At 33.2% G+C, this 19,903-nt stretch overlaps 3 protein-coding genes across 5 annotated transcripts; 1 reads left to right on the top strand and 2 right to left on the bottom strand.

The window, feature by feature from the left end:
• The first annotated feature begins 1,744 nt into the window (after positions 1-1,744).
• Positions 1,745-4,180, top strand: LOC114173676 (uncharacterized). 2 transcript variants are annotated; one of them, XM_028058195.2, is made up of 2 exons: positions 1,745-2,079; positions 2,587-4,180. In XM_028058195.2, the coding sequence occupies exons 1-2, from the start codon at positions 1,957-1,959 to the stop codon at positions 3,811-3,813; spliced, it is 1,350 nt and encodes a 449-aa protein (XP_027913996.1). In that variant the 5' UTR covers positions 1,745-1,956; the 3' UTR covers positions 3,814-4,180. The 2 variants fall into 2 exon arrangements, with proteins under 2 accessions (XP_027913996.1, XP_027913994.1); XM_028058193.2 differs by having other exon boundaries at positions 1,748-2,079; positions 2,584-4,180.
• Positions 4,181-5,985: 1,805 nt separating this feature from the next.
• Positions 5,986-11,918, bottom strand: LOC114173813 (signal peptide peptidase-like 2). The gene is made up of 14 exons (XM_028058439.2): positions 11,629-11,918; positions 11,269-11,427; positions 11,069-11,180; positions 10,797-10,916; positions 10,423-10,574; positions 10,134-10,316; positions 9,866-9,900; positions 8,537-8,693; positions 8,093-8,146; positions 7,207-7,299; positions 6,977-7,119; positions 6,633-6,703; positions 6,334-6,417; positions 5,986-6,211 (listed from the first exon to the last, which is right to left on the bottom strand). Exons 1-14 carry the CDS (start codon positions 11,773-11,775, stop codon positions 6,090-6,092), a joined length of 1,632 nt encoding a protein of 543 aa, XP_027914240.1. The 5' UTR covers positions 11,776-11,918; the 3' UTR covers positions 5,986-6,089.
• Positions 11,919-13,216: 1,298 nt separating this feature from the next.
• Positions 13,217-17,071, bottom strand: LOC114169767 (uncharacterized). 2 transcript variants are annotated; one of them, XM_028055068.2, is made up of 3 exons: positions 16,731-17,071; positions 14,222-16,140; positions 13,217-13,986 (listed from the first exon to the last, which is right to left on the bottom strand). In XM_028055068.2, the coding sequence occupies exons 2-3, from the start codon at positions 16,115-16,117 to the stop codon at positions 13,657-13,659; spliced, it is 2,226 nt and encodes a 741-aa protein (XP_027910869.1). In that variant the 5' UTR covers positions 16,118-16,140; positions 16,731-17,071; the 3' UTR covers positions 13,217-13,656. The 2 variants fall into 2 exon arrangements, with proteins under 2 accessions (XP_027910869.1, XP_027910874.1); XM_028055073.2 differs by having other exon boundaries at positions 14,222-16,132.
• Positions 17,072-19,903: the final 2,832 nt, after the last annotated feature.

Genomic DNA, 19,903 nt, shown 5'->3' with positions numbered 1-19,903 from the left:
CAATCAGATCCGGTAAAATATATAATCAGATAAACAAAATTCGCTCTACATTAATATTATGGTGAAAGTTTAAGTTTATGTTTTAAGTTAGTCTATAAAGTACGTTCTCTTTTCCAAAGGTTAAAGAAGTTTTTGAATTAAAATAATAGGTTAAAAAGAAACTTAAAAGGCAGAAGCAAATTATGTTGACGGAAAAGTGTTTTCTGATCTAAGTACTTGCTCAATTTTTTCAAAAACCCTTTTCAGCTTGTGTTTTTTTTTACTTCCAGTGATGATCTTTTCAAATAGCAAGGCATCTTCAATTATTTTAACTAATCAAATTCACATTAAGGGTTAATTGACTGTAGTGACATAAGTTTATTTTACACATTATAGGTAGTAATATGAGCCTTTATTTGTTCATTTTAAATGATGCAAATGTGAGTCTTCAATTAAATATTCGTTAAGCATTACTGGAAATGTCACTGTCAAAAGATGGTCATTTTCTTTTCTTTGCACCTCCAACTTATATTAGTTTGAGTAAGTATTCTTATTCCTCTTTAATGAGAATAGCGAATTTAAAGAATGATGACTGTATTTATTAAAAATAGTAATTGACCATAAATACGATAAACATCGGTTCAACGATAATGACTTTGGTGATGGATTTTTTTCTTCTATGTAAACTTAAATTCATTCTCATATTTATCAGAATAATTAACTTATTCTAGAAATTTCAGAAATCCTGCTTTGGAAAACCTATCACTTTTTCAAAGCTAAAATGGTCATTTTGAAAAATAGACGTGGGTAGAGAAAGAAATTGATGGGTGCAGGGAGCAATTGCCTTTTTTCCCAACCCTGAATATTTTGTATGGCATATAGGTTAGTAGGTGGGGTTTGGATTTAAACTCTTTAATTGCTCGTAATTATCTTCTACCAAGGTTAGGTAAGCGCAAACCATTCCTCCTGCTTTTTTTTTTTTTTTTTTTTCCTATTTAGTTCCTTCTTATCCTTTGCAACCTATATGTTTCCTCTTTCCTATTTCTTTTTCTTTTTCTCAATCTTCTTTTTTGGTTAACAAAACATGAAAAAAAAATGTGAGATAGAGAAAATGTACTAATTGATACATACACCTTTAAAAGTCGAGAAAAGGTGCTTTAGTGTTGATTTGATGGTTTGTAGTTGAAGAAGGCAAAGCTTGAACCTCCGATAATTTAATGTGAAAAAGAAGAAAAAGGAAATACGTGACGCTGGTTTGAGATCCAGAATCCGAAGGAACGAAGAAGGATTTGATAAAAATATTATATTTTGTTTAGAAAACAAGAAAAGCATGAGTTAGGCACAAATTAGAGATATATTTATAGAGAGATATTTGGCTGCGGTGGACCCCGAAAGAAAGGATGAACGTTAACACACGTGCACACGGACTTCATTATTTGGGCACAGTAACCCACTAATGACTCCTTTCTTGTTGTTTTGTGTGGCGGCCACAACACAACACCATTACATGTACTATACTAATACTAGGTGTAAAGTTTTAGCATTAATTAATAATACCAATGGTTATGCAGAGAGAATAAGAGAGTCAAAGGGACAGTTGAGTAAGTTCCTAACACTTTAATGTACCATTTTAATATTAACTAATGAACAAAGAAAGACCCATAGCATGGTCTTCCTTGGTTATTATTCACTTGACATGACATTGGCACCAATCAAACCAAACCAAATCAAGTTATAGTCAGTCATTGCCGTGTTTTGACCTCTTCAACAACATTGCACTCTCTCGCCTTTTCTCTCCCCCAATTTTCACCATTCATATATACGAACATTCATTTTATTTTCACTTCATCATCTCCTCCAACTTCTCTCAGCTTTTCATGTCTCTACCGTTTCTCAAACTTGTTTTCTGTATGTAAATATAGAAACACTGCTACTCTGCTTTTTTATCCATCCCTATTTGTAAACAAAGAGGTAGAGATGAGAGGTGGTCATGGAGGCGATGCCAGAGCTGTGAACAACACTTTGGACACCATAAACGCTGCTGCAACTGCCATCGCTTCTGTGGACAATCGCCTTAATCAACCTCTTCCTCACGTCCAGGTAAAATACATAAATAATTCATACCTCTATCACTTCTTTCGGCTGCAGATGTGGGTTTCCTCTGTTTTATGCTTCAGACCTTTCGGTTCTCTGTTTCCCCTTGACTCTGTTTTACTTACTCAGATTTCTGTTATTCAAAACTTAATTTTGTGTTCAATGTTGCTCTGCTCTGATTGCTTTAGCAGTTATAATTTATGGTCAATCTCCTATCCAAAAATGACGATCTTTTCAAAAATTGTTTCTTGGGTTGAACAATTCAACGTGACATGGATTACTTTCTCAAAGTACATAGTTTATGAAAAGTTAAAGCAGAATTGCGTATGATTTTGTGTTTGATGAGGTATACTGGAGAAATATTCCATTTTTGTTTCATCGTTTATTTATTTTTCGTTATGTAACGGTAATCTGATTGTTCGAGAGAACTGGCATGTCTCTACATTTTCTACCACTCAAAACTGGTTCCATTCAAGCGATGGAACTGATATTAAGTTTTGTTGCTTGTAGAAGAAAACCTGGGGAAGCTGGCTGAGCATATATTGGTGTTTTGGACACCGCAGAAACCAAAAGCGCTTTGGGCATGCAGTTCTTGTTCCCGTAACCACACCTTCTGCTGCAGATTCTACTTCTGCAGCAGTAGGTTCAACACAAGCACCTAGTATTCCATTCCCCTTCGCCGCACCTCCCTCGTCTCCGGCATCATTCCTCAACTCAGAACCTCCTTCAGTCGCTCAATCCCCAGGCGGTATTCTATCTTTCACTTCTGTGTCTGCCAGCATGTACTCTCCCGGTGGTCCTTTCTCTATCTTCGCCATTGGACCTTATGCCCATGAACCACAATTAGTTTCACCACCCGTTTTCTCGACATTCACCACTGAACCTTCAACCGCTCCCGTCACTCCACCTCCTGAATCTGTCCACTTGACCACACCTTCTTCACCTGAAGTGCCGTTTGCTCAACTGCTTGATCCCAACAACAAAAATTCCGATACCTTTCAAAGGTTCCAAATATCTCAATACGACTTCCACTCCTATCAGCTTCATCCTGGAAGCCCCGTTGGTCAACTCATTTCACCAAGATCAGCTTTCTCAGCTTCTGGCACCTCATCTCCTTTCCCCGATGCCGAGTTTTCTTCTCCTGCCTCCCTCCTCCTTGACTTTCAAACACCTGACCCTACCAAGCTTTTAAACATCGATAAACACAAGTCACGTCAAGGCTCCGGCTCTCTCACCCCGGATTCTATACGATCCACAACTCAGGCTGGTTTTCTTCCTGGTCACTGGGTTTCTGAGGTCATAAGGTCTCCACATCCAAGAAAAAATCGCCCCAATGAGATTAGTGTAAACCACAGCGTCTCTATTGAAGTGTCTTCCCAGGAAGTATCGAAATGTGTGGAAAACAAGGCAGTGGCATGGAGTAAATCGCTTCCGTTCAAAACTGATACACCAGGAGCAGACAAAGAAGAGAATTCAAGAGAAGTCCTCGTGAGTGAAACTCACAGTGATGTCCCCCAGCAGATCGCAGACGATGGAGATGTGGAAAGTGTTGATCATAAGGATGAAAGTATAACATTTTCTTCTGCTAAAGAATTCAACTTTGATAATGCAGAAGGAGGGGATTCTCCTGGGCCGAATTTAGTTATTGAGTGGTGGGCTAATGAGAAAGTTGCAAGCAAGGAAGGAGAATCCTCAAAGAATTGGTCTTTCTTCCCGATGGGGTTGGCCAATCGCCAGTGAAGGCTCTCTCTTAGTTTTGTGACTGTTACTTCACATAACCTTGCTGGAATATTTCATGGTTTTGACTTTGGTGCCATTGTATGGTAGCAGCCAACACCACCCCTGCTAAGAATTTTACGTTGGTAGATCTAACACATACAGTGATGGGAATATTTTTTGAACTTGCTGGCTCCGAAATGAAGGTGAGTTTTGCAGACTAGTAATCAAATTTTCAGGTAAACCCACTTTAGATTAGGAATGGCTTTACAATTATAGCATCTACATTCTTCACACCTTTTAACCTTTTTGTGTGTAAGTGTAATATAGTTGACATAAAGACAGTGGTTACCAATAACCAACCAACAATGTTTTTTTTTTTTTACTGTTACTGACAGTTCAAACATTTGACAATGTTCTTACACTGCACTCTACTAATTTCCACCAAAATACAATTAAAGTTCAGAACGGAGCTCATAGATCTCATTTTCTAGTCGAAGCATTTTCAAATATCTGGTGTGCGGTACATGGAGAAGTAATAGAAAAAGTGTTCATAAGACTATGATTAAATCTCATTAAAATAATTAACAACAATAGATGACAACTTGAACTAACTTACAAACGGTTATGAATCTATCTGTGCATTCACCTCTCACGGAATACATGTTTTAATGGATCAATATTTTAAAAATTGATGTTTTCGTTGTAATTAATGCTAATTTTAATTTAATGATAGTTATATTTACTCTCCATTTTCTTCGCATTCATCTTATTAAGAGTGGAGTTAGGATTTTAGTGATATTTTTTTTAATATATAGGATTTCATGCAGTCGTTTAGATTTAAGAGTTTTTCTCAATAATTAAAAAATAATATTTATTGAAGAGTAAAATAAATAAGTCATTTGTACACAAATAAATTATTTAATTACAGGTTACAGAACATAATATTAATTATTTGAGCAAAGGATCGCACTGCTACGTTAATTAACCTAACTGCGTGATCTTCTTCTGATGCTGAGTGTATAATTAATCTTCTGTTTAGGATTAAATTTCATACACAAAGAAATATTCTCTTCCACCAACAGGATCTAGTTTTTTTTTTTTTTTTTTTTTTTCTAAAAGTTATAGAAATAAATAAATAGAAGTGGTAGAGAAAGGAGCATCCCAAATTCACAATAACTCGATCAACGCATCTTCTTCGTCAATGCCAATTGCACTGCTCCCAACTCTTATCCAGAAGTTTTCAAAATTCCATAATTTAAGTAGGTTTTTAATTTAAACCTATTTATTTTATACTTTAATTAATTAAATTACATTTTATGATATCTTAGATGAATTAGATCAGTATACGGTGGCTGAATAAGATTAAATAAAAATAAAATGTATAGAAAAATGAGATGTTTCTTGATTGGTTCGCCTCAAATCTGTCTCCACTTGCCTCTTTTCTTCTAATTTGTCGTTACATTTTGTTTTCCAACATTGAATTTTGTGACTAAATTATTGAGTTACATTTAATAACGAGTAACCCCAAAACCCTTTTGTCGGTGGAACATCACTGTAGGGGCGGGTGCCTAAGCTGTCTTACCCAGCTTCTTTTAGGGGAAGAATAATGAAATCATCAATTAATTACTTTCACTTTCATACCGTTAAATCCTAAACTATTAATTTATTATTATAGATCACATCTTTTTTAATATTCTCAATTATATTATATATTAATAACAAATTAAATGTTTTCACGTTAATTTCTTTAATATTTAATATTTTTCAGATAAAACCAATTTATATAATATATAAATAACATTGAATTTTATTTTATTAAATTTTGGTTTATAAGATTAAATTATATTTGGATGTCAATCAAGTTAGTTTGTTAAATGTATTAGGTTACTTATTAACTGGGATCTATATTATTGCCATAACGCAAGAAGTCATCGACATGAGAAAATATATTGAAAGTCTTTCATCAATTACATTAATTAGAAATAAAATCATACACATGAACTATTTTTTATTTAGTTAAGATTTAAATGAAAGTTTTTTTTTTTACTCATGATACTACATTAACTTTTATTTTAATTGTCTTCTTTTAATCTATATAATAAAAACATTAATTATCAAGATTTTGAATTGGAATGGAAGAAGTACAACCCATTAGCTTGGTCGTGAACAATTAGCGATTCCAACGCAGCACTATTGGAACAAACTCTACACTAAATGTAGACTATTTCTATAAATATGAGTCCCCTGTTTGTTTAAAGGGGATTGGTGCTAATTAAGGTACAAAAATTGTTACAACTTCATTCAGGGCTTAATTCTCCACTGTTTTGGAGTCTTAAATGTGGACAGGGTTTTTGAAATTCTCCATTTGTCCACAAACCCCTCAAATCTCCTCGCTTCCGCCCCAATGTCATCAAGGTTCCTGCATTAATCAATGCATGCAAAAGTAAGCACCTAACCATATATTACTGCACTTTTCTAGATACATTATGGTTTCAATTCTTTTTCATCTATTAACAAAATAATATCTTCCATGAAAAGTACCAAGGGTAAATGGAACGATGTATAGTAGTGCTGGTTGGCCATGTCCGTCCATCAAGTTTAGTGCCACATACGTAACTAAAAGACCTGTAACATTAGGAAAAAAAAGTCAGAACATGCGTATCTTACTACCTAAGATGTTTATTCAACAGGTTTTCTCACGGGAAAACAAATAACCATGCATGTCAGGGATCCTACTTTAAGGGAAAAGAAAGAGTTTCCCGTAAAAATTATTCTAATAGCTGAAGAAAAAAATGTTACTGAAGCAAACAAGAGACAAGTGATTGGTATTTGATTCTCACCAAAGCCATATGCAAACATTGCCCACAAGAAATATCCACCCCTAAGGCTCTTGTTTGCCAGCCAATCGTACCTGAAAACAAGTACCATTTTTATCAGAAAATCTTTGTCCTCATCTAAAACTTTCCGTTGTCAAACCAAAACAGTATTTTAAGATCTGGGAAATTGGTGTCTTAAGATCTCAAAATTCCTTTGTTCTACCACTTGAGGTTGTTATTGTGAAAGAAAAATTCCTGGAAACATTTTCCAGGACTGAAGCAAAGATTCCAATTCATAAAATTTGGAAACTGTTATTAAAATCAAATTTTGTATTGACACGAGTCATGCAAGAGGGGGGAAAGAAAACCTGAGTGAGAATGCCACCAGCATCCCAGGTAAAAGGATGTCTCCAAAACCTATGATGCTGTAGCCACCCCAGGGATCAAAAATACGTGGGAACTTTAGTAACATTGGAATTCCATCTTCTCCACTTCGATCACCTCGGGCTACCTATGAGAAAAAGTAAGCAGAATTAAAATAAGCAAATGCATAGGGTCTTGGTGATTGTCATGCAATAGAATGGTGCATAGTACTAACCACAATCATGACACTTTCCTTGAAGAACTTCTTTGAGATAAACACCCAAAAGATGTCGTAGATGAAAGCACAGCCGAGAAGAACAGTACCGACCTAATTCAGGAAACAGTCAATAAGTATCTTGGGGCCTATTTGGGATGCTTGCCAAGTTCCAAAATTTAGAAAAAAATAAAACCAATTTTAGTTTTATGATTTGTTCTTGTTTTTTGTGATGACCTTGGTTGCAACAATAGTCAATAGTACAGTGTTGGTGGTGATAGTAGTATTGATGTGATAGGAACTTGGTATTATGGATATGGACCGTATAAGTCCCACGTTGAGTGATATAAAATGTTCCGTAGAATAATTAAGTATTCGGCTCTCCACTTTTAATAGTTGACTTTTGAGGATGAGTTTTCCAAGTGCTTATCAAAAGTAGTATGTAAAAGACACTTTTTTTAAGTCTTAAAAATTAAGTTAAAAAGTGTTTTGAAACTTGGTTAACAATCAATTATACCATTTTAGCTTTTTTTGGTACAACTAAGAAATAAAAAAAAAAAAACAAGGATCAAAGTACGTAATCAAATGCGAATCATGTCAAAAGCTGATCTCAATTATCTTCATATGTTCACCAACATGCTAATATAAGCCACCACATTTTACCATTTTAGGTGAACAATTTTATTTTTTTTTAAATTTGCATTTGAAATAAAAAATTAAAAGCCTACAATCATCCAGAACAAGACCTAGATCTTCCCAGTAAAATATGTATAAAAAAATTGCGAAAGTAAATATCTAAATGCCCATTCAATGGCTTCTACTGAAAAGTGACAGAATTCAAGAATAATTTTATCATGGTTAACATAAAGCACAGCACAAACATCATAATGTGAGCTCAAATAATTACCTTCAGATTTGGTACATGTACAATCTGTAGAACTGTTATAATCAGTGCAATTCCCTGTTAGAGCAACCATGAAAAAGAATTTATGATTAAATGGACAGTATGTATAAAAAATAGCAAGCCAATGTCTAGTTATGTATAAAAATATAAACAAAATTTTCATATCACATATTTAAAATGGAGCAGTTCATTATATTTGTACAGTCGGGGCAAGGGAATATAATGAAAAATATGCATTTAGAAGTAAGGATCCAAAAGAAGCCTTCACCAAAACACCCATTTGACAATCCTGACAGGCCATTAAATTTCCTTGTCGTATGTAGCAGAGGCAAATGGCTGCTACAAATTATGCATATAAAGCACATCTAAATTATAACAAAAAAGACAAATTTCTTTAGATCTTGAGGTCTACATGATATGTAAGACTGGAGAAATATTTATCCTTACGAGTATATCTTGACAAATCCAGGCAAAGGAATTGTTACGATAAACTGCCCAAAGAACAGCAAATGTTGTACAGAATGGAGAAACAGCCAAAGTCAGGTATGAGATAGATCCCAAGAAAGGTACTTTGATGTATGCCTCTCCAGCATGCTTGAACCACCTGCACAGGAAATAATGTAAGTTTCTTCTTTGAGTTAACATTATGGAGGAAGTGACAAACAAATTGATAACTTCAATTAAAAAGGACATAAAGAATGAAAGAGTGGAAAATCAAACATTATGACAGAATAGAAATCCTTAAACTTTGCTCTACCAAACGTGAGGAAAGAAGAGAATAATTTACCTTATGACATGACTTTCAAAATTACAAGATAGCACTTGAAACATGTGTGTGCGTGTGAGGAAAGAAGACAATAATTTACCTTATGACATGATTTTCAAAATTACAAGTTAGCACTTGAAACAAGTGTGTGTGTGTGTGTGTAAAATGCAATAAGATTATCAACATCTCTTGTTATTCCTGCACATTACAATAAGTTTACTATATAATGTTATAACACATTTTCACAAAATTAACGAAACACCAAAATAAGTTCAATGAAGTCTTAAATACTAAAAGCTGATTTCACCTAGAAAATCCTTTTATCAGTCATTTAGTCAGCTTTGTGGCAGAGAGTCTGTGCACACATGTTTATGTGAGTGTGTCTCCAGAAAAATCTTATAATTTAATGATTTTCATGATATCTTCTGGAGAAATAAATGAGTGACAGACTTCTCGTAAATGTGAACATGACCTTTATTTTGCATGGTAAAATCATCCTAGAGTTATAAAATAGTAGTACAAAATACCAGGTCTACAAAAGAGATGGGAAGCAAGTGCACCATCACCATTGCACCATCTAAAAGAAATAAATGTGGGGGAACAGTTTGGGATTTGGAGAAGGATGCAAAGCTGGTCGTTCACCATACAGCTCACTTTGTTGCAGATTATGTGCAAGAAAAAGCTCATATTGGAAGGTTACAGTTACTTTTTTTCTATCAACGGCATACAATAGCTTACATGAATTTCTAGTCTAAGATTTGAAAATAATTGATTAAATATGCATTTAAACGAAAGGGAAAGATAACTGCTTAAGGCATAAAGCTGATCATGCAAATAAGAAGGCAACCCATCCAAAATCCAACAGAGGTCATAAAATATATATGTCAACCTCCTCATATCTCACATAATCAAAGAGGAATTGCTTAAAAATATAAAATATAACAACCTTAACAGATGGATACTACGACAAAAAATTCTTAATAACTTTCATTAAAGATAATATACCACACCTGGACAAAAGAGCAACCAAGCAAGTTTGCAAGCCCTACATACAGATACAAGAAAACACATGGTTACTGATGACTTGGTAGAGAATAGCATGCCAATGAAAGTAAAGACAGTTTTTATTTGGTAATGACAACAGAGAGTTTTTATAACATGCATTTGTGCTATGTCAAATACGTTATGTGCTGCCCTTCTTTTTCCTGCACAGATTTTTTTTTTTCTCACACCGATGCAAAAATATAAATTTTTGACTGATTTATTGGAAGTTAATACCTCAATCCCACCAATGCAGAAGAGAACAACCAGAACATCAATGAACCACGATGACATCAGTTTGTAAAGCATAAACAGGAAACATGAAGCAAATACAACAAAAAGGACTGCAGCTTTCACGTTCATATTTACAACTCCACTAACACTAGCATATTTAGTGTTAGGGATTTCATCTGAAGCATCCTAGAGGAAAAGAAGACATTGACAGTAAGTAGTGGGATAAAAAACGTATTAAGACAACAATGAAAATCCAACTTGAGGGAATACTGAAATAATAGGAAAAACAGACCTTTAGGAGCTTATCCTGTTCAATAGCTGCTTCTCGGGCTGTCCAAGCTGACCAATATGATGCACACAATATGGTAAGAACTGCCATCACCCAAAGAAATACTTCTGCTACGTCAACAGGTGGTCTACGTGGTGAGTATAGCTGCACAGACACTGCAAAACGGCAAAAAATAAAAATAAAAAATTAAAAGCTCCCCTCCCTTGCAGGAAAAACAAAAATAACGGTTGCATTGCAATTACAGAATCTTCTCATAAGCATTAAAGATGTTGTGACCATCACTTAGCTAAATGCATTAATCAGAAACTATTACAATTTCCCCATAGCTTGCACAAGAAAACATCCAGAGATATTTTGAAAATTGAAAGGAAGCTCACCAGATGAAGTATTTGTCAGCATTTTTTCTAGTCTTGCACCTGCATCCAGTGGAAGCATGACTGCAGGTATATGTATGTTCAAATCAGTTTCATCAGGATCGCAAACCATCTTGTAAAGTTCTGCAAACAAGCAAACAAATTTAGCATGAAAAGAGAGATAGGTGTGAGAAATAGACATCACAGCGGAGCAACTCCTCCAACTACTAAAATAACAACCCCGCACACACAAAAAAAAGCAAAAAGAAAAAAAAAATACTTGGATATCTTTTTACCTTTTTGGTTATTTATAATGAGGATGGCTGAAGCATTAGCATTTTGTGCAGTATTTGCCTTTCTTGTGAATGTACAGTTGCCTCGATCCACCATGATGACATCTCCCACAATCTGAAAGTTTAGACAACTACCAACATTCAGTACTTTGACACAGCAGTGACCAAAGTACACTACAACACGACACAACTGAAGAAAGAACCTTATTCTTTGGTGGGCTGCAACAATCACGAGGATCTGAAAGAATAAGGCGTGTATGTCTTGCATTTTTCTCTTTTGACACAATGGCTCTGCCAAATCTGGCACCCACACCAACAAATTCAGCATCCTCTACACCGTTGACCCAGGTTTGCACTTTTACCTGACAATTATAACAAGTTAATCGCAACTCAGATTGAACTCGAGGCTAATAAATAGCTCAAGAACTAAAAGCTCAAATATTTCTAATTCTGGACAATATGATTTTGATGGTCCATGACCACGCATGCCTCTAGTACCTGAAAAGGTGAGAAACCCAGAAACAAAAAGAGAAAAAGAATTGAACTTTGCAAAGTGGGTATACCAGAACGAACAGGTTCGCGCAACCCGGCTTCTTGGGTGTAGAATCGTCGTCATGAACTATGTCCCCAGCTAAGACAGAAGGGGCATCACAGAGAAGCAATATAACTGCAGAAAATAAGAGAATCGAGCAGATCTTCTCCGAAGCCATGGATGTAGTCTCGCTTCAACAAGATTAACAAATCATTACAAACTCATAGTTGAAACGAAGAGAGACAAACGTCGCCGCGTCTCCGAAAAATCCATGTTCAATTTTGATCCATTCGTTGGAATAAAAACATGAGGTATCGTACTGTTATTGTTAAAAGGGGAAATTACCTGCTTCATCAGGTGGTTTTAATTTCTAATTCGTACTTATCTTCCTTTCAATTTTAAAATATTCCTTCACATCTTTTAAAGCTCTAATAAAATAACAATACTAATCCCTCTAATTTTAAAAAATCACTCACATTTTTAATAAAACTACTTTCTCATTTTTATATTTTTTTTAATGAAGTAGTATTTACCTATTTTAATTTATCTACACTTTAAATAAATTTAAATACAAAACGGTTATTATCTTGTTGCATTTAGGGTCGACAAAGATAATGGGTCAATGGGATTGCATTGCACAATTAATAATGTTATATTGTAGTTAACATTGATTATTTTTGTAACGGAGATTAAGTGGATCTGGTCATAATTCAATAGTGATGTTTGACTGATTACATTCTAAAGTAAAAAGAGTTATTAATTGTTACAACTTTTGATATGATAGTAAGAGTTCAATGCAATAATTAGTATAAAAGTTAAAATCACAAGTTTGTTATCTATTGGGCAAAATTATTCAAGAATAGATCCTTATGAATTGCATAATTATCTCATAAGATAGGTCAGGTTGGTTGAGTCACATTCAAAGAGTGCAATTCCTAATCAAACAATTGCCAAAAGACAAATTGTTGGAGGTGGCATTAATTATTCCATGATAGATGTCAAGTGGACCCAATCACAATCGTGGTACTTGCTTGATTGATTACACTCTTAAATGACTCTTGCTTGATTTATTACACTCTTAAAAAAAATTATGTTTTGACTAACCGCTATTATATTACACTAGCTATATTTTAGATTTCGAGATATCTGAATTTATATGTTTGGATATATTATTTATGTTTGGTTTTACTTTTAGTTTTTCGTTTAAATTTCTAATATATTCTATTATAGATCCAGATAATTTCATATAACAGTAATGTGTGGATAACTTAATTGGTATAATTTAAACTAGAAGAAGAAAAAAATCACACTTTTATAATCCTGAATATTAGTCCCCTTGTCAGGAAGAGCTTACTTAAGAAACTTCTCTATAAGTAATTCCATAAAATAAAATAAAATAAATTAATGTTTTAATAAATCAAAATTAGAAAAACTAAAATAAGATCATTTCTAAAAATTAACTTATGCATACAATAATTAATTGACCCAAAAACAAAAACTTATTGTATAATTTTTTTAGAATGTTTGAGAAGAAATTTATGCGCAAGCCTTTGAAAAACAGTTGTGGTTGTGGTTTATGATCTACTCTGTCTTCCTGTTAAATGGAGATTCGTCTATGGTTTTGATCCCAAGCATTGAGAAGTTTTATTAAACAAATTAATAGATTGATTTCCAGTGTGATTTGGTTTCTGAATGTTTACATACAGAAAGGACTGGAATGAAGACTACAACCATTTTCTATCCTATACCCTCTTTTATCCCTTACAATATGGACAATATTCTGTTCTATTTGGTGTTACAAACTATGATTCACATTTTCTTCATTGTGGGTGACACTGTGTATATGTTTTTGACATCATGAGCAATGACCCAGACCCAGTTCAAATAAGCAGAAGCAGAGAATGTTGCACCTTCTACTTATATTCTTGTAAATCCTGTTCTCTGCATGGCCTTGCACGCACTTGCTTCCAACTCCAAGGTCATGCCAGCAATTGCAATGGCTTAAATAATGGACTCAAAGATCGCAGAAATATCTCACTTGGATCGAGTGTTTACACTTTTATACACGAGCAACAGGAGAAAAAGGTGGGTTTGGCACATAGGATCGAGGAATTCCTTTAGGAATCTTGCACACATTCTTTTTCTCACCTTTGGTCACTGAGTTCATCAATAACTCTACCTCCTCCTCAAGAAGCGTTTTCAATGAATTGCATCGAGAAATCTCTTGCCTTTTCTCCTGCCCCGCACCACCCAAGGTGGAGGTGCCATGCATAATGGCCACACAAATGGAGAAAGCTTGTAATGGTGATAACTGTGCATGGAAATCAACTGCATATTGCCCCTCTTCAACCATCGTCATGCCAAATGAAGGAGTTCGTTCTTTGACTCCCTAAGCACCAGAAGAAGAATTAAGTACCAGAGGAAACAATCAAAACCTTCCAAATGAAGTATGTTAAAAGTGAAGCACTGAATGAAACAGAGAAAAGCTCCAATTGACATCTTATGCAGATATGCAGATGCATGTCTTTGGAATCAGACCACTTAGCAAAATAGAGTCAGTATTCTATTCTGGATGCTTATATACAAAAAAAAAAAAAAGTTTTTTTGTGAAATTGAAGCTTTACCTGAGTGAAAAGTTCCAGAGTTTGATGTTCCTCCATAAGAGGGTTGTCCTCTACAAATTGAACACCAGGGTTGCCTAAAAGAATGAGGGGACATGCCATGTCCCAGCCACCACAATCACAACCTCCACCATGTTTCCATCGATCGAGTAATGATGAGGGACCCTTGCTATCAGAACTTGGAAAGCCATGGTTGCCAGTTGGTAGTACCACTTTCACCTGTTCTAGGACTTTTCCGTTGTGAAGGTTTTTTCTACTCTGCTCTGAAGAGATATCATTTTGTTTGAAATACGTTTCATCCTTTACTCTATCATTCCTTTCGCATTTCAAGCTTTCTCTCTTGCGAAAAGGAATTTGCAAAACAATGGCAGCCATTTCAGGGTTTGAATACAATTCTGTGGATGACAAAGGATGAGAATTTGAATTGTCACAACACGCATTGCTTGATATAGGTTTGCTTTTAGTTGCCAAAGTTTCTTCGTCTGGTCTCAAGGTTTCTCTCTTCATTCCTACACGGGAATCTTTTAGAGTGTCAGAACAATTTTGCTCGCTGTAAGACTTTTTTTCCGGCGAAACACTTTTTCTTGAGCGTGCAAGATCAAACAACACAAATTCTGTCACCATAGAGTTGTCAAACATTCCAACTCCTAATTTCGAACATGAATCAGAGGAAACTAGCATCTGTGCTACCATTGATGAATCTTTGTCAGAATAATGGGATCCAAAGTGAGAAGCCGTACTTTTCTTTCTATTATCCATTGAGTGAAAGGTATACACCCAATTGAAAGCATTGTCTGATTTCCAGGTCTTTGCCACAAAGACATCTTCAGGGCACTTTACCTTGAACTCAAAAACTGGCAGTCCATGTTTGTTTTTCAATTTGAGTTTGCCATGAAGATGAACAGGTGAACATGACAGACCTGAAAACAGGATATCTCTATTGATAAACTCAGAAATAATGTCAGATTGTTTTGCTGTCTTAGAGAAGTCATTTAACAAAGATCTCTGATAAGTCCTGTTTCTTGTAAAATTTCTAGTTCGAGTTGATTTGACCTCAGTTTCCAGCACAGAACTCACTGGGCTAGTCAAAGTTTTCGAATTTGTGAATGGAGTTAACCTTTTCCTCATAGAGGTGAGTGAGACTTTTGGACTTATTCTTGGAGAGCAGTCACTCTCAGAAGGAGATTGCATGTGAGAGATTTCAACTATAGAAGAGACTGCCTTTTGAAATCCATGAACTGAATCATTTTTAAGATGATAATTACCATCGATTAGTGAACAAGCAACCTTGTCACCTATGCTTTCTGTATTCATAGAACCAATCCCTTCTACAGCACCATATTTTTCATCCCAAACATCCGAATGTAAGCAAAATTCAATATAGCCATTTGAAGCGTCGTTCTCCATTCCAGCCCAGGAACCAGAAACAGATGGTGATGGTGAAGCTAAATTTGAGTCCTGATATATTACTGAAGGTCTCTCGTCCATACTTTCATAATCTGAACCACACAGAGAATCAACAACACTACCCGAAAAAGAGGCATCACTACTCCTAGATGAAATTTCTATTTTTTTCCTTCCCCTCATGGTGCTCATTTTCTTTATACTTATAACTTGCTCTGAAGTCTCATACTTGGCACCTTTTCTAATTTCTAAATTACCTTCCAGTCCATGAGATCTAAAGGGAAAGCTCTTATGTGAAGAAGAATTACGGGACCTACCAAAATTGATGTCAGCAAAGTTCTCTTTAAGTTTCAAAAAATCATCTTTCCCAGTGGGTTTCCCATTTTCATATATTTTCTTCACATTTAAACAATATTGCTGAGATGGAAGAACTGTATCGGGACTAAGACCAACGGAAGACTTGTCGTTCAGATCCAACTCCAATTCTTGCCCCATTCACAGACTACAACCCTGCAATACTATTCAAAAAGAAAATTAAAACAAGAAAAAACGATTACTTTGCAAGAGAGAGATCAAATTGCACACAATGTTGAATTTGGTGTGTGATTGAAAGAGCTTTAAATCTTGTTTTGCAACTAATCTACGAATATTTAGCTCAGCTTCTCAGTAATAACAAAAATATCAATAATGATTCGACCCAAAAATTTTAACACAAACCGCTGAAAATCACAATTGAAACAGAATGTGATAATACTTCACAACAAACTGCTAAATGCAAGTCAGAAACGCCACCTACACTGACAACATATATCAACAAACTCCCAATTGCAAACAATTATTATTGTGAAAGAAGAGAGCGTCCCACCAGTGTAATCAAAAGTTAGAAACTGGCTTGCAGAAAAGCTTGAAAGATAACATTTTTTTACTCCCCCCAAAATAAATTGCAAAAGGAGAAGGTAAAAACATGTGTAACACCCCAGAATTTGAGTAAAGTGAGTACAATACAAGGATGTTAGAGTGAAAAATTAAAATAAAGCTCGCTTTACCACCAAACCATAACAGTAGAAAATTACAAGAAATGAAAAGCAGCTAAAGGAAAGGGCCATACTGAAGTAGTTGTTGGAGAAGTGATGAAAGAATGAGTGTCAACACACAATCATTGTCTCTAAACTTGATAAAAAAGTCTCCAAGAGTATAACCGAAGAAAGAGCAATCCTTCTTCTTGGCTCCTTGGAAAATCAGAATTCCAAAACAAAAAGCAAAGACAATGGGAAGAAGAAAGAAGAATAAGAAGAAGATAATGGTGTGAAAAAGTGAAGGTAGAACGGTAACTGGAGAAAAGAGAGGAACAACGAACTCTCTCTCACACGAAAAGGAGGGGAAAGAAGAGACAGTGAACAGATGATCTTCTGTACATGTCTATACTAAAATTAAAGCTGTTGTCCTCAAACACCATCATTGTGCTGTGTTCTCTTTTTCTCTTCTCTTTTTTATTATTATTTACTTCTTTTTTCTTACATTCTATTTACTTATTCAATTCTATTCATAAAAATGTTGAATATATTATTTATTTATTAAAATTTACACAATGTGATTTTTTATTCAACTACATTAGAAAAAGGCAAAAAAAAACTCAATAAACATTTTGTTACTAAAAAATAACATCGAGAGCATCATAACCAAGTTGAATAAATTAAAAATTCAAATAGATAAATAAAATTAGTTAATTTTATTATCAAGTTTAATTAGTCGGATAGTATCCATTATTTATTTAAATATATCAGTTTGTTATCTATTTTTATAAAGGTGTCAATTAAGTCTAACTTTTGAAAAGATACCTAATTAGATCATTTTTAGCCAAAAATTATTAACACAGTTAACAATATTAATGTTTAAAATGATTTACTTAAGTATTAATAAAATTTAACGATAAAAATCATGAATTAAATTAACAATTTTAACAATCTTTATAAAAAAAACCTAATTAAAACACTTTTTCAAAAATTAAAATTAAATTAATACATCTTTAAAAATAGCACCTCACTAATTAAACCTTATTATTTATCCTTTTTGTGTCTCATTCGATGATCGGCATGTGGGACCAATGAAGCACGGTAAAGTGCGTGCGTGCAGGCATGTGAAAAGACAAATAAGCCCATAAAGGGTGAAACTATTCTGCCGTACACAGAGCAATTCCATGAAAATAATAATTGATCTCTGTGCATACAATGATGATAAGATAATAAGAGGGAATTTTTGGTCAATTTTATTGCCCACAAAATTGTTCGGTTTTTTTAGAATGTTATAATAATGATAAGATAGGTTAGGGTCATTATAGGAAGCAGAGGCAGAGGTGTGAAATGACCTACAATTAGAAAAAGACAAAAGAAGAGGACAATATGGTAAAAATGAAAATATGGTTGAACTGCATGTGCTTGGATTGATGTGTGACGTCATTTTTAATACTTTTACTAATTTCTTAGCATTAAACAAGAAATAGAATATTAACTGGCTGAAGGTTAAACACAAAAACAGTAGTTAGGATCTTACACATTGTTTTGACCATAAATCTATAAGATAGAGGATGTTTATTGAATTTTATTTTTTTCTATTTAGATATTTAGATAGAGGATTTTTATTTTAACTTTATAAATATTGAAAAAAAATCACTACATATTTTACTAAAAAACTCTATTTGCATTTGAAAAAGAAATAGTTTCATTTTTTGATGTTAATTAAAAAAATATAATAAGTATTAACTAAAAAATAGTTATTTTGATCGACATCAATAAATAAGAAATCTTAATAACTAAAATGTAATTTAAATCAAAATTTTAACAAAAACTAGTAAAAAAAACAGTGTTGTTGATATTAATAAATGGTTTTTACTAACGTTAACTTAAAAAGAATTATTTCCTTTAGTGGTAGCTTGAAATCAATTGACATAACTCTAAATACTACATGTTCTTGTTAGTTAAAAAAAACTTGTGTTTGACATAAGAAAAAATTGTCAATATTGAAAAAAGAAATCCTAATTAACATAAGAAATAACAATGACTTCAATAGAAAAAACACAACTTTGATGATCATCGGTGATAAAGAATTAAGATTGAATTTAATCTAAAAAACAAACCTCTAATGATATCAAATGAAAAAACAATGTCAAGTCGTTAAGTCAAATAAAAAAGAAAATATAAAAAAAATATATGGATATCAAAGTGGATAAAGTGTTAAAAAGTTTAAAATATTACTTTGTTTATGAAGTTTGAATTTTTTTTAATTATACCAGTAAAAATACATGCGATTATTTACTATAATAATAAAATTATAATTATTATAACAAATATGAATATATTATAATTTTATTGTAGGTAGTATTTTATTTATTTTGTATATAATCTTTTATTATAAATAGTTGTTTTAATTTAAAAATGATTAACTTAAAAAGAATTAAAAAACATTGTTAAATTAAAAAAAAAAACAGTCACTTAAAGTCACTTAAAGAATAAAATTGATAAATGGTAATAAACTTGAAAAAAAATGTATACCAAAATACGAAATTCTATAATATATATATATAGTTGTCCAAATGAGTAACTTGACCTAATCTGGCTTGATCCATCACAGGTTAATCACTTAGTGAGTCAACCTAACCCAACTCACTTAATAGCAAATCAAAAAAATTCGAATCTGACTCGGTCCATCGCAGGTTGGTAAGTTAAACGGGTTGACTCATGAGCTCATTTAATTAAAAAAAATACAATTTTTATATTTTTTCGGTTAAAACTAAACTATAATTCTAATTAAAATCTAAATAAACTTCGATATAATCTATCTAGAAACCAAAATAACAAAAATTTAAATTATCTATGTATTGGCTAAAAAAAACACCTTAACTTGACCCAAATGCAAAGCTCAACTTAACAAAAAACACGTGTGTAACTATTTATTTACAGGTTCAGTCCGAATGAACCGGATTCTAGATGGGCCGGATTGAGTCATGGGTTCCGATCTATTTTGAAAGTTATATATATATATATATATATATATATATATATATATATATATATATATATATATATATATATATATATATATATATATATATATATAATACATTCTTACAAGTTTAAAAACTTAATTTCTTTTCTTAAAAATTTATCCAAACATATCACAAAAATATTTTAAAATCTATTATAAAAATAAATTATCCTCGAAAACGTTTTCCTAAATAAATGTATATTTTGAAGGATGTTTCTTTTTGTTAGTATTTGACATGCG

The sequence above is a fragment of the Vigna unguiculata genome, chromosome 2, assembly GCF_037176805.1.
Source record: "Vigna unguiculata cultivar grain cowpea cultivar isolate G323 ecotype 2 chromosome 2, ASM3717680v1, whole genome shotgun sequence".
In the NCBI taxonomy this organism is placed as follows: domain Eukaryota; kingdom Viridiplantae; phylum Streptophyta; class Magnoliopsida; order Fabales; family Fabaceae; genus Vigna; species Vigna unguiculata.
This window is presented reverse-complemented; position numbering and strand designations above follow the sequence as displayed.